This window comes from Notolepis coatsorum (genome assembly GCF_963971535.1).
Source record: "Notolepis coatsorum genome assembly, chromosome: 17".
NCBI lineage: Eukaryota > Metazoa > Chordata > Actinopteri > Aulopiformes > Paralepididae > Notolepis > Notolepis coatsorum.
This window is the reverse complement of record NC_140181.1, coordinates 56,457,296-56,482,168: the sequence shown is the minus strand read 5'-3', so window position 1 is coordinate 56,482,168 and position 24,873 is coordinate 56,457,296. Positions and strand designations below refer to the sequence as shown.

The window sequence follows — 24,873 nt, the reverse complement described above, 5'->3', positions numbered from 1 at the left end:
TGACGCTATCAAGCCAGGGGTTTGCCAGTTCCCACTCAGGTCTGTACTTCTGGAGGCGTTTTGTCTTTTTAGGAGTGGAGTGTCTGCTGTAGAAATTTTCAAACAGCCCGGTGATGCAGTGACTGAGCTGAGCAGAAGTAACTTGAGGATTGGCACAACCGCACAGAGCGTATTTTAGCAACGTGAAAGCGCAAATTCTCATTGGTCATGAGCTGCTGGCGCCTGATCTCTGTGAAGGCCCTATCGGGCCCTGGGTGGAGTAGGCATGCATCCACATCCTTGATGAGGAGTTTTGTCACTGCATGGCCAGGATCGAGGACTATGGGGTGGATGTCAGTGGAACAGGAGGTGTCCAGGTGACAAGAGCGTCCACCAGCTTGGAGGCACTTAAGTTCCTCTGGGAAGCAATCCGCCTGGCTGGTCTTCAGCAGGAAGACTTCGGTGTCATGCAGGTTAGGTTGAGGTAAAGAGGAGTCGGCCGCCGCCCCGTGATGGGTGAACCATGACTCAGACCTATTCACCTCTTCTTCACTCAGCTTGGGAACACATCCTGAATTGATGAGCTGTTGGATCTCTGCTCCATTGATTTTAATAATTGGCACCACCTTAAGGTACACCTTTCCTCCTTGTTTGGAGTTGGAGAGTGAGGCACCATCCTTTGGTGTGATGAGGTAGGCACGGGGACTCGGCTTGGCGATGGCATGGAGAACTCTAAGGTGGACCTCCTGGCACTCACTGCATGCTTTCCTCAAGGTGCAGGCATCTTGTTCGTGGCTGGTACAACCGCAATTACGACAACGTTTGCCATTTGCTATCCACTTCTCAACCTTTCCCGGCGAGCATTGGACAATGTCTGGACACTGTGATAGGTAGTGCTCGGCACTCCTACAGAAGAGACACATCCTCTTGAACTTCTGCTTCTTGCGGCTTCTGATTGAGATGTCTCAGCAGGCTGGCGGCTGTCTTGTTTAGGCTTGACGGAGCCATAATAAATTGAGAAAGGCTGGTTGCAAGGTCTGGGTGGGGGAACTTGCTTGTCTATGTTAGAGAACTGTGTCCCTTCCCTCCGATGGCGCTGTGCCATTCTCTCGGACAGTCTTTGGAATCTCGCTTTGTGCAAGTTGATGCGGCTGTCCATATTGCCGCTGCAAGGCCTGCATGGAGGTGGTGTAGGTAGGGTTGCGCATAATGCCTGCAGGACTGGGCTATCATCCAGAACCAGCTGCTCCATAAGTACACGGTACTTGTAGTGCTCAGAAAGTTCAGTGTGGGCATCGAGTAGGTGGTCCAGCGCCATCTTAAGATCAGTGAATTCTCTCTCACTGTCGTGGACCAAGTTAGGCAGTTTAGGTACAGGGACTGGCTGCCGTGGAGGCTGGAGAGCGTATGAATCCTGTAGTGATGTATACTGGGGCTGACGGACATACTGGACTGGTGGAACTGGTACAGAATAATAGAGTACTGGACCAGGTGTTGGATGCACCAGCAGCTGATAGGCTGGCTGAGTCGATGGAGCAGACTGAGGCTGATACACTGGTTGTGAATGGTGGCTCAGTTGGTGCGGCAGTGATTGATACATTTGCTGAGCAGGGATGACTTGTGGAGGCTGATATGCTAGTTGTTGATGGCTCTGCTGGTACGGCAGCGCTTGATACACTTGCTGAGCAGGGATGCCTAGTTGAGGCTGATATACTGGTGTTTGATGGTGGCTCAGTTGGTGCGGCAGCGATTGATACACTTGCTGAGCAGTGATGATTGGTGGAGGCTGATATGGTGGTTGTTGATGGTGGCTCAACTGGTGCGGCAGCGCTTGATACACTTGCTGAGCAGGGAATACTGGTGGAGGCTGATATGGTGGTTGTTGATGGTGGCTCAACTGGTGCGGCAGCGCTTGATACACTTGCTGAGCAGGGATGACTTGTGGAGGCTGATATGCCCTCGCTGCTGCGACAGCGGTTGTGAATGGTGAAGGCGCCGCTGTCCAGGAGGGTAGTTGATGGGTAGACTGCTGAGGTGTACCTGCTGTATGTTGGCCCACTGGCTGGAGAGCAGCTGCAGTGGATAACCGTTGTGCAGGGTAGAGTGCTGTTGCAGTCTGAGGTTGATAATTAGGCTGTGCAGGCATAGCTGTAGTATATTGATACGCTTGATATGCAGATCTCATTGGCGTAAACTCATACCAGGTCTGTGCGGCCGCTGGTGTGCTGCCATGCCTGCTCTCCTCAGTCAATGACACAGGCTGGTTTGACTGGTAGGTAGGCTGGTAACTTGGTACCGTTGGCATTTGCTGGCCCATGTGACCCACTGCTTGCATCGCCTGGAAGTCAGACTGTGGCATGACCAGACTCATCGCGGTGGGGGTTGGGGGCCTAGGAGCTGCTCCGAACAGCGGTGCGGAGGTTACTGTCGGCGGTAGAGACTGAGTCGACATGTAGGCTGGCTGCCTTTGGCCCGGTGTACAGGTTGTGGCTTGAGACTGTAACGTTGCAGTTGTTGGGCACAGCAGAGGTATTAGTGGCATACATGACAGGTATATTTGTGGCCGTAGATGGGTTGGCGGGGTTGCTTCCAAACTGGCTGGCCTGAACTTGGTCTGAAGGAGGAGATTGAAGGAGAGGTAAAAAAGCACATGGTGATGGGGATAGAGATAGGTGTAAGTAGCGGGTGGAAAGGTGAGGTTCTCAGGTGGAGGGGAGGAAGAAAGGCAGAGAATAGAAAAAAGAGAGGTTCCGGTAAAGAGTGGATAAATAATGATCTACTTAGCACTCTGTTGGGTAAACTTGCGCAGGAAAACTCCCTTATCGTCGACGCTGAGGAGATGCCTAGCTCTAATTACTAATGTCAGGCACCTGGGGGATGGGTTGAAAGGCTGGTTCACAGTGAATAATGTCAAAAGGGTGAGCTGGTACTTATTTAACAGCTGTTGCCACTTGATCGCCCAATTTAGCAAGCCAATGGTAGTGACGCCTAGTCAGGAAAGGCCCCACACTTGAGTTTCAGACAGTTCCAATCAAATCCTGTAGATATAACAATTAAACTTAGAAAGGATGTTATCTCTTACTGGTATTTGGTTCTGTACAGTAAGTGACTCTAACCAGCGTCGCTAGAGTGAGGTCTCCCCAGCATCACTAGTTAGAGTGAGGTCTCCCCAGCATGGCTAGTTAGAGTGAGGTCCCCCCAGTGTCACTAGTTAGAGTGAGGTCTCCCCAATGTCACTAGTTAGAGTGAGATCTCCCCAGTGTCACTAGTTAGAGTGAGGTCTCCCCAATGTCACTAGTTAGAGTGAGGTCTCCCCAGCGTCGTTAGTTAGAGTGAGGTCTCCCCAGCATCGCTAGTGTGGTATAATATCTAATGTTCTCATGTAAATATAGTCCCCTCCCCTATATCCCCTTACCTGTGCCCCCCCCCCTCTCTGTGGAATAAGACACTCCCCTCCCCTATATCCCCTTACCTGTGCCCCCCCCCCTCTCTGTGGAATAAGACACTCCCCTCCCCTGTGTCCCCATTACCTGTACCTTAACTATATAGGTCTCCTCCCGAGATCTATCCTGGTCTTCTTACCTGGGTAAATTCAGCTGATCACCTGGGGGGAAACCCTCAGCCATTCTCTCTATGTAATTCTATCTGTTTGGTTAATAAACCTTGTTATTATCCAAGCCTCGGTTGACTGAGACATTCTTCATCAGGATATCTACAAATATCCCACAATTGGCGTCTACGAACTTGTGACGGACTTTTTGCGTCCTCCCGGCGTGCTGTATCATTTCAACTATACAGAGAAAAGTGAGTATAATAGACTGGTCGACCAAAAATGTATGGAAAGGAATTAAAACCTTCCCGCTTTTCTCTGTGCCAGGTGAATATTACAGAATGTTGTCAAATATTGAGATCATGGCTGAGTAAGAATAATGTGCATTAATATATCTGATCTGTATTGAGAATCGTACCGGGGAAACGCGTGTACCTGGGTCCTTATCTGGACAGATGTTCTGAGAGGATGGGTTGTTGTGCTATTCCCGGATTTGGCTGTTGCCAAACCGAAAGTTAGGGCACAAAATAAGGTTGTTGGTTTGCTAACCCAAGTCTAGCTGATGCAGGCTAAAATATAGGCAACAAGGCAAGAAACGTGGGCTTATTATGATGTGATATCCTTGGAAAACGCTACTCTATTGGAACCTATTAATTACCAGAGTAGCGTCATAATATTCATTGTTTCAACCTCAAACTAAGCCCACAATCTCTTCCATTTCCTGAAAACGATGTATTTGGATTGAATTCCAATTGATTATACAGATAGCGGGAAGATGACCGGCGATGTCTCGGGAGTACGTGAATGTACATTTAACGAGTCGCAGGTCGAAGGGACCGTGAGTGTGATTAAAAGGTATATATAATCTAATATATCGCTGGTAAATTTCGAAGTCAGGTTCGGTCGTTATGACTTTAATAACGATGTGTAGTTAAATCAAGGGATAAATGCCTTGTCGCAACAGATGTTGGCCGACTAAACGTACAGCGATCCAATACAGTCAGATATATACACACGTTAACTTATATGTATTAATGTTTGTTTGTCTGTTTAAGTCTCGTTTGTATGTGCACAAGTATTATAGGACCCGTCGCGTTGCTTTATTGAGCCAAGAACCGGCTGCGGATAGCGCGACGAGCATTGAGAGACGAGTTACCGTTATACAAAGAATAACATTGAAGTGCAGTTCACGGGAACAAACTAGGATAGTAATTCCGGAATCAGCAAAACCGGCCCACGGGAACAACCATTTGGGGAAGTATAGTTTTATCGTTTCAGTTTGTTTACGTTTCACATATGCACAGGCGCGTTCATTCGGTAACAAAACGCTGGTATAGGAATTCCAGGCTATTGAGAGCTCGTGGGAAAAATACTGTATGAATTGCAAAGCGTTATTTCCGAGGCGAATGAGAACACACGAACGTTGCATGGAGCAATGACGTGACGCTATGCGCGCCGTTAAGTTATGATTTTATATTAAACTATCCATAGGCAAACGTAAAGTTTAATATGCCCAAGGCCGAAGGTATATGAAATCCACGTGCAGTATATGTTTTATTTGTATATGTATGTGCGCGCTGCTATTGGAAAGTGTTGAGTTGCGGTGGCGAGATGCAGAAGAGTGTTTCCAGGATTGCATTATCCCAGACCACCGGAGAAACGAACCGAACATTGCATTAACGACACGTAACGTGCTACAGCCTCAGGAACCAACGTCAACACAAACAGCTTTCCCCAGTGAGTATGAAAATCATAAATATAGATGCTTTGATTGATTGATTGAAAACTTTATTAACAGATTGCAGAATAGGTACAATACAGCACAGCTCAACACACAATTGTTAAGGGGATGCAGACCAGAGAGAGACTTTAGTCTTGTTTACATCAGGGTCCCCCATTTTCAATACCAGATTTGTTTACATCAGGGTCCCCCATTTTCAATTTATCAGGACATATTATGACATACATGACATACAGATAGTCAGTACTGCTACATCTGTACATTTATGACATACCAGATTTGCAAATTCAGTACTGTTTGTGATACAAAAGGAGTCAAGAAAAGGGAGTCATTTGACGTAGAAACTGTACATATACACAACTATCATCTCAGTTACAGCAAAGTACAAACTTGGGCACAAACAACATAGATCATGTTTAAAAGTAAGATGTTTAGGTTATATTCACTTGAGTTAATGTGTTTATCTAAAGAACCAATGAAAGATAACTAGCCCTTTCCATTGTAAGACATTTTAAACATGATTCAAAATGTGTGGTTCCACATTCATATGATGCTTGTGTACATATGCGATATGATTGATAAATGATAACACTATCATTACATCCTAGAACGGGATGGATGAGAAATAGCTGATGTTTTGTTAAGCTCACAGACAATTAAGGAGAACCCACTCAGATGGTCTTAGAAAAGAGTGGAAAATTAACATGTGTTTGTATTTACAGATCTGGCTCTGAGGCGAGATGCAAAACAGTGCATGACTACACCCAAATTGTATCACAAAAGACAGAAAATCCAACAATTTGCAAGTCAACCGAGAGACAGTGCAGAGCTGAGAGACAATCGATTGACCAAAGCTAGTTTTAAATAGGATTCTAATCAATTGGATAGAATTGATCTAAAAGCTAAAGAAAGAATAACAACCTTTCTTTAGAGATAATGAATAAATGCAGATAATGTTTAAATGAGGCCAAAATCATGCCTCCTCTTTTTCCACAGTAACATTGATGAGTGAGATGATGAAATAGAGAAGGACTAGCTAATGTTTGTTGAGCACACAGACAGTCAAAGAGGATTCACCCAGAATAAAAGAAAAGAGTGGGAAATTAACATGTGTTTGTGTTTACAGACAACCAAGAGATCTGGCTCTGGGTCAAGATGCAGAATGGGGTGTAAACACATTGTATCACAAAAGTTGAAACTCCAGTGAATTGCATCTGAACACAGACAAGACACAAAGTGAGACCAGCTACAATCATTTAAATTGAGACCCCAAAGTAATCTACATTTGAACACTCAAACCAGCTGAGGACGATGTGGAGTGAAAGACAATGCAAATAGCCAGTCTGACCACACCTATAGAGACTCAACTTAGTATCTCCACTTAGTATAGTAGGAAGTATCGCTTTAGATGCAGATTTTCTCTTTGTTACCACGAGACTCAGCCGAAGGTCGTGTGGAACTGAGAGACAATCGATTGGCCATTTGGAACGGATCTGCATCCAAACACCCACATATAAATTTCTTCAGAGTGGACACTTGAGAGACAAAGCAATGCAAATGCCTGCACTCGTGACCACAGACTTGATGAACTCACCTGGCAGTGGATGGCAACAGAGAACCACTTAATTAACATGAATTAGACACAGGTGATGAATTTGCAGTTATGAAAATCTACCTAACTCCCATACTAACAATAACTAACCAGTCGTTTTCATCATCTCTTTTCAAGAGGCACATGAATTAGAGAAGTGCCCGAGATGAAAGATTAATGATGAAAACAACTTTACTTACAATCCCCTCCTTCTATTCTCTGTTTATAACCAATAACATGCATGACTATTCCTTAGACTATTCTTTTAACAACTAATACATTTCCATGACTGCAAAATATCAACCACAAAATTGAAACACAATTATCTAAATGTACAAGGTATACACGTACATTGATCATTTAGCTGACACTGTATGACAGGACATCAAAAAGGGCACAACTCTATCAGCTGAGTAACAATGTTCATCAAAGTGTTGAGTGCCACAGTGTAGGTTAGTTTTATTAGTGTTGAGTGCTACAGTGTAGATTAGTTTATTAGGACAAATGCATGACAGTAAGGTTAGTTAGGGTTAGATGACAAAACGAATGATTGTTTTTCATGCAAAATTAACTGGCTGCCTAGATTTTATGTTTTTTTCCCCATGCTAAATTATGACGAGCCACACTGAGACGTGAAGAACGCCAGAGAAGGCGTGGCGAGGTAAGTATCCTGAGGCACACCCAACGCATCCTGAGGTAAGATCAACTTCAATTAACATCACAGACTACGAAGAAAAAGAGCTATTTTATCTGATTCAAGACTTTGGCCATTCATTTACAATTTTATTTAAAGCCTAATGCTGTAAGATCTAGTTAGATACAAGATCTGATAAGATTGTAGTGAATGTGACCTTCTTGACACAAGGAATCACTGCTAATGCAATTGGCTTGCATTTCCTATTTTCAATTAAGTGATTTTATTTACAATAAATTGAATTAACCCTAAATGATTTTCCTCTGTAGCAGAAAGGCGTTGAATCATTTATGTGAGGAGTTTTCTAAGGCAGTTTTTATCATCCTCAGATCACGAATTGGTGAGAGGACAGGACGAGGAACACAACCCAGCGACCTGAGCGACCCACGACAGCATACTACCACCAGGGACGCCGCCAAGGAGCTGCGGACACAACCAGAACGACGACAGCAAATGTGGGAGAACCGCCATCCAACCCAGCCCACAGACATCCCCAAGAAAGTGGAGCAGGGGACCACGAAGGAGACTGACCAAGGAGACACTGACGAAGAGGAGATCAACCTTTGACGGCCTCCACCCCGGCACTGCAGACCACGGCAGACCAAACCCATCACCTGCAGATGGGAACCAAAGCCCCGACCATCAAGGTGGATTCCCATGACAAGATTGTCATCCGTGTGAGAGAGAGCGTCCTACTGACTAGCCACTACACCGGCGGGCCCTCGCCCTCCATCAAGTGGTACCGCAATGACGAGGAGAGGACAGCGAAACCAGCACAACACATGCAAAAACGCCTTGACCACCATGTCTCTGGGCCTGATGGGGGCCAAGCGTGAGCACAGTGGCGGATGTGTGGTGGTGATGGAGAACAACGCAGGATCCAGGAAAAGAGTCTGCAAAACCACTATAGTTGACTGCTACAGGTGACCCTTGACAGGGAATGAACGGCGACCAGTGAATATTCCCGACTGCATCATCAAGAAGAGACACATCAGAGACCTGTGGACCAAGAGACTTCTGAACGCCACATTGCCCACATTATTATGTATTTATTTAAATTTTACTGTGTTACTGTATTACATCACATTTGAATTACTTAGGTTACAAAATTGTATTGTCAGACAAGAAAGAATCAGTTGTTTTATTCTCTCATAGAAGAGGACATGTAACGTTGTTTTGCACCTGTATGGTGAACCATTGATAGTATATGCACTAGAATTACATACAGAAGCGATGCATAAGACGTTTTATCTCCTCATTTATAGAGAAGAAATGGAGAAAATGGCCTGATTCTAAGTAAAGACCAACAAAACTGAGGCAATCACAGATGAAAGTGACACTCAAACTCAGGGTAAATACAACTGGATCCTAAGTAATTTCATCAAGAATCATCATAAAACGTGCAAAAATATATATATATATTTGTGAACAGTTTCCCATAATCAATCATGTTAGTTTTATTAACCACCAGGTTAACGGTTGTTAAAATTTTATTTTGACACATTAGCCACTAAGGTAATGTCTATTGTAAATATTACTATGTTTGTATATGTACAACCATGACATAACCATGACATTAGCTCCCCGTGAGTCACGACATGAACGACTGAAGGTATGCCAAGATATTTGCACAGCGATAGCTTCTAATGATTATGTTAATTGTTGTTTGATATCAGAGTTGAGAACCACTCATTGATATAGGTATTTTGAGCGATTAATAAAAGAAAAGGGTGATATCTATTCCCACATCTCTGATATCAAAATAACACAGACCACAGTCCAGTCGATCATGTCATGAATCATGTATGTAAATAATTCTATTTTAAACTATTATTTTCACTTTTACCTGTTCCAAACAATCCTGGTATATTATACATTAATCTCACCCACATTATAAGAAAGAAAAGTGAGTATTGTGGTATAATATCTAATGTTCTCATGTAAATATAGTCCCCTCCCCTATATCCCCTTACCTGTGCCCCCCCCCTCTCTGTGGAATAAGACACTCCCCTCCCCTATATCCCCTTACCTGTGCCCCCCCCCCTCTCTGTGGAATAAGACACTCCCCTCCCCTGTGTCCCCATTACCTGTACCCCCCCCCCCATCTGACCTATCAAATGGGACCACACCCCCCCCCCTGTTAACTATATAGGTCTCCTCCCGAGATCTATCCTGGTCTTCTTACCTGGGTAAATTCAGCTGATCACCTAGGGGGAAACCCTCAGCCATTCTCTCTATGTAATTCTATCTGTTTGGTTTATAAACCTTGTTATTATCCAAGCCTCGGTTGACTGAGACATTCTTCATCAGGATATCTACAAATATCCCACACTAGTTAGAGTGAGGTCTCCCCAGTGCCATTAGTTAGTGAGGTCTCCCCAGCATCACTAGTTAGAGTGAGGTTTCCCCAGCGTCGTTAGTTAGAGTGAGGTCTCCCCAGTGTCACTAGTTAGAGTGAGGTCTCCCCAGTGTCACTAGTTAGAGTGAGATCTCCCCAGCATCACTAGTTAGAGTGAGGTCTCCCCAGTGCCGTTAGTTAGTGAGGTCTCCCCAGCATCACTAGTTAGAGTGAGGTCTCCCCAGTGCTGTTAGTTAGTGAGGTCTCCCCAGCATCACTAGTTAGAGTGAGGTTTCCCCAGTGTCACTAGTTAGAGTGAGGTCTCCCCAGCGTCATTAGTTAGAGTGAGGTCTCCCCAGCGTCATTAGTTAGAGTGAGGTTTCCCCAGCATCACTAGTTAGAGTGAGGTTTCCCCAGCGTCGTTAGTTAGAGTGAGGTCTCCCCAGTGTCACTAGTTAGAGTGAGGTCTCCCCAGTGTCACTAGTTAGAGTGAGATCTCCCCAGTGTCACTAGTTAGAGTGAGGTCTCCCCAGCATGGCTAGTTAGAGTGAGGTCTCCCCAGTGTCACTAGTTAGAGTGAGGTCTCCCCAGCGTCGCTAGTTAGAGTGAGGTATCCCCAGCGTCGCTAGTTAGATTGGGGTTGCTCCAGCACATGACCGCTCACTAGAATATAATAGATAGAATAGAAATACTTTAAAGGTCCCATGTCTTATAAATGGCCTTTTCCCGTGTTTAGCATTGTTTCCTAGCAATGGGGGTATATATCAATGAGGTCTGTCGCTAATCCTCATTTTGACTCATCAGTCTAGTCTCGAGTTCACGAGATCCTCCCTCACTCAACTAAGCCGTTCTGATTTGACTGTTTTGATGATGTGAATAAGGCACTGGTTGTAGTCACCGCCCACAATCAACAATTCACTCAACAACAGAGCATGGAATTACTTCCTCAAACGGGTTGTGCAGGTGCCGACAGAGAGAGGGAGAGAGGGATATGGAGCAATGGGTGCATTTACACACAAATTCGACTGTGTGTGTTTCGGGACGCATCTCTCCTCTCTCTCTCTCTCCCTCTCTCTGTCTGTCTCTGTCTCTCTCGCTCTCTCTCGTATGTAGCACGCTGTGTGGGTGACTGTCACTCAAAGCACTTATGGGCGGAGCCCAGCCAAAACAGCTTGAAATCTTGATGTCGAAAAATGCTGCTTTAGAGTAATTGATTAGAAATAGAAAACAATGAATTTCTTTGAAAAAAAACTTTACAGATGTGTTCCATAGACTCACAGGAATTGTGTAAAGTTGCCCAAATAGTGAAAGGAATAGCAATGCATGTCCCCTTTAATTATCCCCAGGGAAATTTGACACTACAAATCGCTCACATTAAACATTTAGACAGAACAAAGTCACAAATAAGAATAACAAAACAAATTGCCTAAGAATAGAATAAAATATACAGTAAAAAATATACAGAAGTCTACAGTAAGTGTAATATTGCACAGTGTTGTTTCAAAAGTAAAAGTCCTGGAAGATGGTAACTGTCACTCTGTGCTCAGTGATGCAGTGAGGCACATTGATGCATTGTAAAGTCTGATGGCTGTCGGAATGAAGGACTTCCTGTGCCGTTCAGTGCTACATCTAGGGAGTGCTAGCCTAGCTAGCACTAGTGTGTGTTGACAGTGGTAGGCCCCACAGGATCACTGTCCTCACATCTTAACCATCTCTTAACCTGTCTCACCCTTGTGTCTTATTGTGCTAGGTTGGCAGATCTTATAAAGGCACAAACACACACACACACCATGTTAAGAGACAGTCTGGTGTCGATGGCTCATCATTTTGTAGCTATATTGTCTCAAGTGCATTCCAACACCTTTGACTGATAAGACCGCTGGTAAAAGAAATTTGTGAGTGAGTGCACACAGACAATGCCATGACCTCCAGAGCAATCGTATGGGCCTGAACTCAGACATGGCGTACATTGACAGGAATGCAACATCCGCCACACAAATACTTAGCATTGTCTACATTCCTAAAGGTCTGCTCTTATCAATAGAGGAAGACGTTTCCCCTGGACACTTGATTTTGGAGACGAGAAGAACGTGTCCGATGGCATCACAATAAAGGGAAGATCTACCCACAGACAGAATTCACATTGTGCTATTCCAATAGCCTTGGCCAGTCATGTCAATATCTATAAATATAGTCAACTGTCTCCCTAAGACTTGAATCTGTGATGTCATCAAGTGGCACTTTTGGTCTATCAACAATGAATTAGTGGCCGGTTTTGTGAGCTCATAGAATGTTTGTTTGAGCTGTTACATCCAAATGTGCTTAATTTAAATGTAGGGCTTGCAGCTCTGAAACAGAATATGTTCCCATATCCCAGTAAAATCACCATGGTTACTGTCATAGTGTCCTGAGAGTTGTTCCACCATTCACTGTCTATGGAGCAGCTCCAGGATCTATCTCTTGATGACATTATCATTAGAGTCTTGTCTCTCAGGTGTTCATATTCACAAATCTAAAATGATTTGGACAATATTATAGAAATAACATGGGAATACATTTTTAGGGTGAACAACATTAAGTAATTAATCTGGAGTTTAGGGATAGACTGCTTCTTATAGACATTCTTTGTAGCCTGTGGTTCTTTAGCAATTCCCAGAAGTCAACAGCTCACTGGAGGATGTGAGTCATCAGCTTAGATACTCATGGCTTTCCTCTTGACATGGAGTGTCATGGTGTTTGTAAGTGTTTTCCGTAGATATCATTTGTTTTCTTGGAGAATTGTAATCTTTTGTTAAAGGAACTAACGCCAACATTATGGGAAAGCTAGCCGATCCATATCCGCTTCCATTCATTTGTGATAAGCTAGGTTAGCTTGCAGCCAGATAGCTTTCTACTGAACGCACAGAGAGGAAATAGTTATCTATCTTCTTGTCTGACTGTGGAGAAGACGATAAGCACATTTCCCATAATGTTGGCGTGTTCCTTTAAGGAAGGAGTGCAGTCCAAGTATTTAAAACGGTCTACGGCATCAACAGGCTGCTCATTGATCATCACTTGATTTAAGGAATTCTGTTTGGTACAGATAACTAGTTATTTTGTTTTAAATGGTCGCCTAAATGGTAAATGGTGCATTTATATCTATATCTCTATTTTTATCCAAAGCTCTTTACATTTTTTGCTCCTCACATTCACCCATTCACTCACACATTCACACCCCGACGGTGGAGGCAGCCATGCAAAGTGCCAACCTGCTCATCAGGAACAATTGGGGGTTAAGTGTCTTGCTCTAGGATGACACGCTGCCCGGGAGGAGCGGGAATCGAACTGGGAACCTTCCCACTAACATGACTGCTCTACCTCCTGAGCCACAACAATGCTAACCTCAAGTGCACTGTCTTTGCTGCATGTTTGAGGCCACGGCTCTTCCTTTAGTAAATGGGCCCAGTAAAGCCAATATCCTCAGCATGTTTATACAATCTAAGTTAAAGGGATAGTTCTGATTTTTGGAACCCTAGCCCTATTTGCTGCTTACCAACGATGTTGTCCATTGATAGAATCCTTTCTCACCACAATTCACGCCATTCCTTGTATCAGCTCCAGCCAGTGAGCCACAAATGAATACAAAGTCAATGGGGTCAAGCTCTTGTCTGTACAAGCTGACAGAAGCTCACTGAAATGTACTCCACAGTGCACACAAGATAGATTTCAATGAGCTTCAGTCAGCTTGTACAGCAGACAGGAGCTTGACCCCATTGACTTCACATTAGTAGTTTGTGGCTAACTAGCTGGAGGCTAGTAGGAGGAGCAGTATGGATTGTGTTGAGAAAGGACTCTACCGGTCAATACTATCATCATTGGTAAGTAATAAATAGGACTACGGTTCAGAAAATCAGGACTATGGGAAATGTGCTTTTTGTCTTCTCCAGAGTCAGACAAGAAGATAGATACCAATTTCCTCTCTGTGCGTTTAGCAGTAGTGCGGTATGCGGTAAGCGCATTTCCCATAATGTTGGCATGTTCCTTTTACACTGATTTTGGATCATAATTTTATTCATATACAAGGAAAATAACGGGTGATAAAACACAGCCTTATGTGAGTTGACTAAACTCTGCTCTGAGTCCGTTCATGCAGACCATCTGTGGTCAGTTTTAGAGGACACCCCTGATCCAAAGAATAAGCCTTTGAAACCAACATTACTATCTTGTGTTATCATTTGAAACTAGACAACTTGAGGCGTGGTACCTGGAAAGGGGCTAAATGTTGCTCCAAGGTTTTGACATGGCTATTTTCCCATGACCTTTCACCTCAAGGTATCTTAACACTTTGAGTGCCAGTGACGAGATTTATCGTTAGTTCATGCCGACCGTCGAGTGCCAGCGACGATAAATCTCGCTTTTCTTTTATTAGTGATTTGAATTCATATTTCATCAATCTAGTCTCACGTTAGTGCTGCAAACTCTCTCTGAGCTCCATTGGGAAAATACCGCCCCCTATTGTCTCTCCCTGTTGTACTGCACCCCTTTGGAATGGATTGAATGAAACACATGGGGGGGGGAAATCCAGCTTCCTCATTTTACTTCTCAGACAAGTCACCCGAGAGGATCGGATTCATTGCCGAGCCCCAAAACAGCGTGGAATACATATTTCCAGTACCCAGCGTTGGATCAATAAACGCGATCGATATTTGGAATAATCTTTTTGGAGAACATCTGATCTGAGGTAAGGAATCTATTTGACCAGTCTTAGGATAATCAGAACTTTTTTCACAGAGATATCAACGTGTGCCCTATGTGTGTGTGTGCGTGTGTGTGTGTGTGTGTGTGCTGATCAGGAAATGAGAGAATCGATTTTTCAGCTTGCTTCTTTTTATTTTATTTACTTTTCTCCCATTTTTCTATTTTTTCTCCCATCCCAATTTCGTATTGTCCAATTCTACCCTCCCCTGTCTCGAACGCTGTTGGGCCATGCCTCCCACTGGCCGGCTGCAATGTGGACGAAGCCTTGCATCACGTGTCCCCTCCGCTTGAAGCCTTTTTACAACGCATCCGCGTTTCCGGGTTCCCGTTTTGCGCTCTGATTGGCCAGGTCATGAGCGCCAATCGTGGGATGGCAAGTTTCTACACTGGTTAAGCTTAGGCACTCTTCGAAGTTTATTAAGGTTAGAGTTTGTCTTAGAGCGTGACGGCAAGTTATTTCGCCGGTTAAGCTTAGGCACTCTTTCGAAGTTGGTTAAGGTTAGAGTTTGTCTTAGAGCATGGCGATAGAAGTTTGCAGGCTGTTCGATGCGGAAATGGGCAAACACGCTATTGGGCGCACATGTCACATGACCTGGCCAATCAGAGCGCCGGAAACGCGGATACGTTGTAAAAAGGCTCCGGTACACGAGGAGGCAGCCGTCGCATCTTTTTTCACCTGCACAGCGCAATCTCTCAGTGGCGAGGAGTAGCATGTGGGAGGCTCACGCTGCCCCGTCACTTCCTGATTCTGCTGCGCAGGCGCACCAACCGACCTGTAGGAGTCGCTGTCCACAACGTCCGATCCCCACCCACCAGCTTCCCACCCCTAACACTGCCAATTGTGTTAGTATGAACAACCAGCCAAGCTGGTAGCAATGCAGAGAGCTGGGCTCGAACCCAGCATCTCCTGCATTAGTGGCGAGCGCCTTGCCCACTGCGCCACTTAGCCGCCTTTCAGCTCGCTTCTATAGCGTGCATAAGTACACATATACTATCGATAATCTTAGCGTTTATTTGAAAACGATTCATAAATAGGCCGAAAAATTACAACGTTTTTTGTGTATTCCAGAATATTCCAGTAAAGGGCGATTATCACAGAATCTTTATATTTTCCTGAAACTTAAAAAAAACTAGCGTTTTTCAAAATGGTATAAAACGGAAATGAACCGATTAAAAAAAACAATCCGTTTCGACAATGTTGACTGCAAACAAGTCATTGATAAGCGACGGCCAGATTAGACACATAATTTAAGACATAGTTTATGCGTTTGCAAATAGAGCTCTATCATTGAAGTGGACGCTGGCATACGGAGCCGTTTAGCGCTCTGCATGGCTGGCTCTCAAAGTGTTAATGACAATGGGCTCAATGGGCTGGTTTGGGAATAGCACCGCACAAGACCGTAGCAGACTACAGTCTACAGAGAGTGGCCCGTTCGTGTGAATACTTTACCCAAGGCAGTTGTCCTTCCGCGTTCGGTTTGCGCGCCCTGATTGGCCTCTCAGCGCCCAATCGCCTATCGCCTAACTTTTTCGAGCTAACGTAGGAGAGAAAGACCTTGGCTCACACGCAGCTCAAACAAAATAAATTAATTTATTGATGTTTAACTTGTCCCTGTGTGTGTCCAGTCATTTCGACTAGCAAACGTTGTATTTAACGTTACCTCAGGATACCACTGTATTGTATTTAGTTGGTTAGCTATGTAGCTAATGTGGATAGCATTTTGAATAGCATCAATGCTAGCTGGCTGGCTACAGCTTTATTTACTAAATTATGGAGGCTTTTTAATCGTCAAGGTAAGAGAGGATGTCATGATCAACTGAAGGCATATGCTATGGAACAATATGTGCTTGGGTTTTCAGAAAAAGGCCAGCTATGTGACGCTAATCTCTCTAGTTAGTATCGTGTATTGCATCAGCTAATGTGGATAGCATTTTGAATAGCATCAATGCTAGCTGGCTGGCTACAGCTTTATTTACTAAATTATGGAGGCTTTTTAATCGTCAAGGTAAGAGAGGATGTCATGATCAACTGAAGGCATATGCTATGGAACAATATGTGCTTGGGTTTTCAGAAAAAGGCCAGCTATGTGATGCTAATCTCTCTAGTTAGTATCGTGTATTGCATCAAGTGTAAGCACAGCAGAGCCCCGCTCCGCTTCAGACAGAGAGCACAGCGCATAGTAGTATATTGAGCGAGTAGTGCGGCTAACGCGATTGGGCGCTGAGAGGCCAATCAGGGCGCGCAAACCGAACTTGGACGCTGAGAGGCCAATCAGGGCGCGCAAACCGAACGCGGAAGGACAACTGCCTTGGGTAAAGTATTCACGCGGCCCGTTCAGTCGAACGCACAATTGGAGGTGGGCTTCCCACTCTCCAAGACATTTACAACAAGCGTTGCAGGGGTAAGGCTAAGAGAATAATCAAAGACTCTAGCCACCCAAACAACTGCCTCTTTGAACTGCTGTGGCCAGGCAAGCGATACCGGAGTCTCATGGCCAGCACAGAGAGACTCAGAAGGAGCTTCTATCCCCAGGCCATCAGGATGCTCAACGACAATAACACTATGTAACAAACCATCAAAAACACTCACAGCACACTCGCTTTAAATAAACAACTCACTGTAGCACCCACTTTACCCACTTTAGACACTTTAACACACTTTATATTTATTGGTAAAGAGATTTGCACTACAACTCATATCTCATTGCACCTTGCCCTAAGTTGTACCTCATCCAATTTCTGCATTGTACTGTATATTGTATTGTAACTCAGTTACACATTTTGTTCTAATCTATTGTATATTGTATATATGTATATTGAACACTTTTGTTTACACTTGTTTACGTACTTTTGACTTTCTATTTTATACTTATCTATTTTCATCTAGCACACTCTCAGGAGCAAAACAGAAAAAAGTATTCTGTATTTTTGTATCACAACTAATAAAGAAACTTGAAACTTGAATCACCATATTCTCACATGTACAGCCATTCCCGATTCATGCTAGTCCTGTATATCTTAGATTAGATTCAAATGTATTATCATCATGCAGCACAAGTGTAGTACAACGAAAATAAATTGTCATCTAACCAGAGTGCAAGGTATACACAAACAGTAAGGTGCATAATAATATAGCCTACAATGTAACAAATGAGTAATGGAATATAATGAAGCTACTGAGTAAATATGCTAATCAATAATGCTACATACTAGCAGTATATATAGATATAGTATATACAGTGTGTACTTAGGATCAAAACCATATAGTAGTTTTCATACTGAGTAAAGAGTTAATGTTTAACTTTTTGGGGAAATTATATGTTTGCATATTTCTACATACTGTGGTCCCTAAACCGTCTAGGCATTGTATAAATTAGGTGTGACTGTGAAGCTGAGACACTTGTGGATCCAAAGAGCCCAACTGTATTCATGTGTGATGATATGAGTATGCACAGTTGCTATTTTTCTTTTAAACTTAAATTTTTATTTTCAAATGTTTTGACTTACAAACATTCACATCAACAACATTACGACATTACAATTGACAGACAAAATTATAAGAAAATAACCTCTCTAAATCAAGTAAAAAAGGACATAAATAATAAATAAAAGTAAACATATTGTGGCATTTCAGTCTCTTCTCTTAGTTCCTGTCCTTCTTCTGTGGTGTCGTTCCTAATTGTCCTATAGTCTTCCCATTTTTCCCATATTGATATGAATTTCTCCTCCTGTAACCTCAGCATATGTGTGATTCTCTCCATTTCTTGTATCTCCTCTACTATTCCTACCCATTGGTCCTTAGTCGGTGGATCTTCCTTGTGCACAGTTGCTAAGCCTTACGGTCCCCCTATAGGGAGACCCTGCTTTTCTTTATCATAAATCGATCAATAGAGACCGTATTAGATCCCCAATTATCATATCATGGGGTATCATTGGAAAGCCACACTCATTGGCTACAACCCTGTGCAAAGATTTTCGAGATCGCCAAATGATTAACGGAGCTAGAGCCCCGGGAGTCGGGGATAGTAATGTGTACTTTTGCATACTTTATGGCACGGCTCACATATCGGCATGTAACTCGAGAACCGCTGAACGGATTTTGTCACCTGAAAGGGCAATCAACAGGCAACAAATAGGGCTTTAATTCTATCTATATATTGTATTAAAAGAAATGCACACCCGAGCCACTAGAGGTCGGCAAAGAATCGTCCACATGTGGGCCCTTGGATGTTAAGAGGTTAATGTTTTTAAATATTTTTTTTTGTAGCCAAGAGTAAAGACCATAACCCTATCAAAAACAGTAGTCAAAGTGTATATTTTCATTTTACCGATGTTTTATACAAATACGAATTTATCGGAAAATGCTAATTATCGTAAAACCGCAAGGAAATGTCTAAATCCAGATTCAACCCTGCCATTGGAAAGAGGAGCATTTTCCCTATCCATATATGTATGATTTGGCCATAATAAGGTCAAGTTCAAGGTCAAATATCATTAATTACTGTATCTACAAATCCTTCTGTTTAATCATCTTCCCTTTATTCATTTGCTTAGATTTTTTGTACACATGATCTCAATAAGGTGGTGAATGAGCTCAGTGAGCATTTTCTCGTACCCCGCAGATTTAACATGGTATTATTCACCATCAAAGATGCAAAAATAACAATTACAATTTACTCAGCCTAGTAGCAGACATATTTCTGAGTATTTTTGAATATTTCTGACACTGGAAATACATACCCCCAGGTCCCTAGATGTTCCTAGATACCAAGAACATGCAAATTGACTTTGCAGAAGTGGAGCAATCTTCCATTTACTTTTGTACCTTTAGGCGAAATATTCCTACAGCTTAATGTGAGTGACACCATTTTTAAACTTGACCCCACTATATAGAATAACCTCTAGTTTAATTGCAGCACCATTAAACTTATAAGGGCAATAAGGGAGTGTATGGTTTATCTTGATGCATTGTCAATAAGGGGATTTTTCTGAGTCATTTTCAGTAAAAAAGGGCTCTCCATCCAATCATAGGAAAAGAATAACAATTGTTGCAGAAATCTACAGATGTCAATATTGATACTAAATCACAGTATGAACATTTCATGCATGTTAATTCAAGATTTTGGGGTCTTTATGTTGAAGGATTCTGGCTATATTTTGAATAGTCAAAAATGGTTTGTTAATGCACCAAATTTATGTAATGAATGGTATCCACTCAAAACATGCTGCAGCCACCTATTACACACAATTGAGCTTGGGAATGGCCATCGTAAGTCCCAAACCCTGATACAAATCAAAACACAACACTACCAGTCAAAGGCTGGAGTACATTTGCTGTAAGCTCGTTTTTAGCTGGGACAAGCATCTAGTATAAGTCAGTCTGTGGATCTGTCGGTCCGTCTGTCCGTCTCATTGTCTGTCCGTCTCATCGCCTGTCCGTCCCAAAAATGTTACTCCTCCCTGGGTTTTCACACCACGGTCATGGGTAATACCTCAAATCGAGTGGCTTCAACAGGAATGGTGAACTATTACTTTGTGGAACACGCACACACACACATACGCATGCTGCACACACCATTATGCCATGCCCCCTTTCATAACTCATTCACTTATTGACCTGGAGACCGAGCGAACCGAGAGGCTTCAGACAGCAAACAGGATCACAAGTTAATCCACGGGCAAACATTTTAACCATCCACGACAGAAAACTGTGATCCTTGTGCATTTTCTATGCTTCAGAGTGATGCAATGTGTTGAAACTAGTACCAGTGTGACGTAGTTGCTAGGCGCTGGGGCGTGTTCCAACATGAATCTAGCATTAGAAATGTGCAAGGACTGCGGTTGACTGTTGTGGATGGTTGCAATTTTGACCTGCATGATATGGTGTGGATTAACGTGATTGATTGATTGATTGAAAACTTTATTAACAGATTGCAGAATGGGTACAGTACAGTACAGCTTAATACATACAATTGTTAAGGGGATGCAGACCAGAGAAAGACTTTCGTCTTGTTTACATCAGGGTCCCCCATTTTCAATTCATCGTAACATATATGACATACATGACATACAGATAGACAGTACTGCTACATCTATACATTTATGACATACCAGATTTGCAATTACAGTACTGTTTGTGATATAAAAAGAGTCCAGGAAAAAAAAAGAGTATATACATTTGACGTAGAAACTGTACATTGGATTGGGTAGGTGGGGGTGGGGGGGACTGTACATTGGAGGTGGGGGGGGGGGGGGGGGTAGGAGGGGTGGGTGGGGGACACTGTACAACTGTACAAACAAAACTGTACATTGGATTATTGACAAACCATATGTGTGTGGATTTTAGTCTCATGACCCTGTTTCCTGTGTATCTGAAGCTTCCCGGTTTGCTCAGAACCGGGCCAGAACTATGAACACAAGCTAATGACATTGCATCAACTAGACTACTAGCCGGTATTGCATGACACTTTGTGTCCAGAAATCTGTACTATCCCTTTAAGCTCAGTGATACTTTGAAAGCACCTGCACAATGGAGGGTTGCAGCTTATTGTGAATTACATGCTTGTCTTTTTTTCATAATTGACAATGTTTTACGTCCTATAAGTCTAAAACAAAACATAATGAGTATTGAAAGTCGTCTGTAAATGTTCTATGTGTCAAGTCAAGTGTCCCAATTTTTTAAGTGACAATACGATTATTACGACAAAATGACATGATCACAAAATGAGGTGAGGTGTTTCAAATGGCCCAGCTGTTCAACTTACATTCTGTTAAATGTTGACAGTTGGTTAAACTACACAAGTGAGAAATAGTTCCTTTACTGATAGTTTGTTTATACTCTAGAATAGATTGAAGTATGATATTTAGACTAGGTCCTCAAAATTAATGGAAGTGAATGAGGAGCCTGATACCTGGGAGGAATGGTGGTGTTGACAACGGACAACAGGGAGTGGCTAGCTTACTTGTAAATGACTTTAATGGAAAAAAAAACAATAAACAGACATATAAAAAAAAAGTAAATTACTTTAGATAGAGGTAAGGCTGCTGGTTTTTTGACTAGCTCTACTAAAGTGAAATATACCTTTAAAGGAATTTTAGAGTGTAGTGAACTCTTCCTCAGAATGCTCAAACACGTGGGATATGGGATATGGGATATGTAGTTGACTGGTGGTATTCAGGTTTAGTCTCTGAGGGTTCAAAAAAAATATAAATCATTACCGAGTCCTACTATAACTTTAGGTGAAAGAACAGATATGTGCAACTTCAATGACGTTTTCCTGTTCGATTGCAGGTAAATGGCTGCATTTATATAACGCTTTTATCCAAGGCGCTTTACAATTTGCTCCTCACATTTTACCCATTCACTCACACACCGATGGCGGAGGCAACCATGCAAGGTGCCGACCTGCTCATCGGGAGCAATTAGGGGTTAAGTGTCTTGCTCAAGGACACTTCGACAAGCTGCCCGGGAGGAGTGGGAATCGAACTGGGAACCTCCGGATTACCAGATGACTGCTCTACCTCCTCAGCCACTGTCGCCCCTATTGTATTGTGATGGTTTATATGTTCTTTGAACCCTCAGAGACTTGAGTAACAGCCAGAAGTCAACTACATGCCCCACTGCACACCAACATCACCATTAAGTCCCAGTCATAGCATTAAGGGACGTTGGTCTCTGCTGTGTTAGGAAAGACAGAACATAAGCTATTATTCAAAACCCCTATAGATACAATCTGTAGTTGATGTCTGAGTGCCATGTAAATAAGGATATCACTGCTGAACAGGTAATGTTGTCCCAATATTTAGTGGTCACTTGACATTGGGAGACTTGACACATTGAATGGCACTGTTGTCCCATGCTTTATAGAAAATCTTCAATACTGCTTATGTTTTTTATATTGTAACTTGTGTTGTCAATTATGAAAAAAATAACTCTTGAATCTGAGAAGTCTATTGCTTTGAACGACCAGTGGCTATTATTTTATCATTATAATAATGTTCGACTCTTAAAATTCAATTCTTAAGAGAGTAAGTGAGACGATTTCCTAAAACTCTTTCCGGGGTTGAAGTCAGTGAGGTTGAATTATTATTATTAGTAGTAGTGTATTGTTGTTGTTGTTATTATGTTGTTGTTGTTGTTTAATTATCAGCTTTGACATAATCGTAATTCTGACACATTTAAAATGTAGGCTATTGATTTTTAGACTAAAACAACTAAATGACCAGTAGTCTATGGTGACTGACTTTGTACTATAACATCTGAATTGTATCACGGCTGTCTTAATAAGATCGCAGGTCATATCCGGTGTCACACTTCTCTGTGACAGAACTGTGTACTTCTCAGCAGAACAGAACTGTGTACAGCATGCCTGCAGGGGGTTATCAGCCATGGCACTTTGTAGTACACTTGTCTTTATTTATGCATGTATTAATTTATGTAATTATTTTATGCAAATACAATACATCGAGACATGATTGGCCTCGTTTTCGATGACTGACATAAGTGAAACTATCGCTCAAACGAGATACAAGTGAAGTGGGTAAAACATCAACAAACATCTGGGTCCTTTTACATGCGCCCACTTCGCTCTCCAGGGTGCTGAAATCACTGCTCACTGTGCTCTTTGATGGAGCGAAGTCACTCACAGCCTATACATTTCAATGCAAGAATCAGACTTTAGTAGAACTCGTTGTCCAGTTGCTTTTTCTGACTTGTATTTTACATGGTTCTTATATATTGCCTATTGCAAAAGAACATTCTCATTCAGTTTGATGTGTACAAAGCCCCCTTCAGCCATGGCTGCTACTACTTCACCTGGCAAGATGCGGTACTGCATGCTAGCTTTTTTAGATGCTCTTTGCTGCTCGGCATAGCCTGTTGTGACTATTTTGAGTGCGATTTAAAAAAAACAAGATAATGAACAATCATACACAAGTGTAAACATTTATTATATCCAACAGCATATAAAGAACAATCTCACATCGGTCCAAATAAATATCGATAAGCCATGAACAAAAGTCAATAAATACAAGTAAATAAATATAGCCTATGCATAAACATATGATTCAGTAGAGACGTTGCAGTTCCAGGTAGATGGTGAGACTTTATCTTCTTTTTGGGTCTGAAAACAGGAAAACAAGATGTCAACACATAGGCCTATGTTTCTTTCAATTTCAAAGAACAGTTGTGTTCACTTTTTTGCCCCCTCATTCGTTCTCAAATTGAGTTCCAAATTAACCCCAATAAGCAATGCTGCTTTAATAATCATCTCCTCATCCTCTGGATATATACTTACTGAATTTGCCAACTGTGTTGCAGCCGAGGGAGCTCATGGAGCCAATTCTGTCCATCCGTCGCCCGAAGCACCCCGACGACCTCCTGGACGAATCGTTCCGGACTGTCTTGAGGTTTTTCGCTGACAGGAACTCCCTGATCGCGGCCTCGTCCAACCTGGCTTGGAGCTGCTCGTCCTCTTCCTCGGTCTGCGCCGTCTCTTCGTCCAGCCTTTCAGCGGGGACTCTCTCCACCTCGCCTCGCTCCGGAATGGCCTCCTCCAGTCGGTGAAGAAGCACCTGCAAATATAAATTCGAATTGAATAGGCTGCCAAAATAGTCATCTATATTTAAACGTTTAGTTTTGGACTTGTGGAGTACTATTAGTAAACAACACTCACCTTTAAGACATCAATATCACCATTGGTCAAGCCGTTGCTGACGATTGGATGCGCGCTGAAAATCTGCAGGTTTAAGATCAGGACGAGGCAGTAAAGAGGAATGTAGGAGAGCTGCATTTTCTATGTTTTCTCTTTCTAGTGGCGGTGAATCTTCTTTGTCTTCTTTGCCTGATAGCTGTTTCTCTGTCTACCCCACCGCTACCCATCGTCTTTTATACTTAACTTTGACCAGCAGTTATGCGAGGAATCGGACTCGCATTCCTGACACCTGATTATGATAACGCCGGCTGTCGGAAACGACTCCTTTTAAAGCAGCGTGTCTCCTAGATATGGGACATACCTATGACATCGCCACTTCCATATTGTTTTAGAGACATTAGTTCCCGAACATGATATCATGTTGACGTTGAGCAACGGGAAGTGTCTTCTTCACCCTTTGGTAAACGTGCGGATCTTAACGGGAGCACATTGTCGAGCGCATGGGAACTCGACAGAGTTGACAACTTGCGCCGAGTGTTGCTAAATTTGGCTTTGTATGTGGTGAAGTAATTGCTAAATTCAGGCTCAAA

The 24,873-nt window shown here is 42.8% G+C and overlaps 1 protein-coding gene across 1 annotated transcript; it reads right to left on the bottom strand.

The window, feature by feature from the left end:
* Window positions 1-2,369: 2,369 nt before the first annotated feature.
* On the bottom strand, window positions 2,370-24,421 carry nppb (natriuretic peptide B; the record flags this gene model as incomplete). The annotated part of the gene is made up of 3 exons (XM_084333462.1): window positions 2,370-2,593; window positions 23,927-24,203; window positions 24,305-24,421. The coding sequence occupies 3 exons, from the start codon at window positions 24,419-24,421 to the stop codon at window positions 2,370-2,372; spliced, it is 618 nt and encodes a 205-aa protein (XP_084189588.1).
* Window positions 24,422-24,873: the final 452 nt, after the last annotated feature.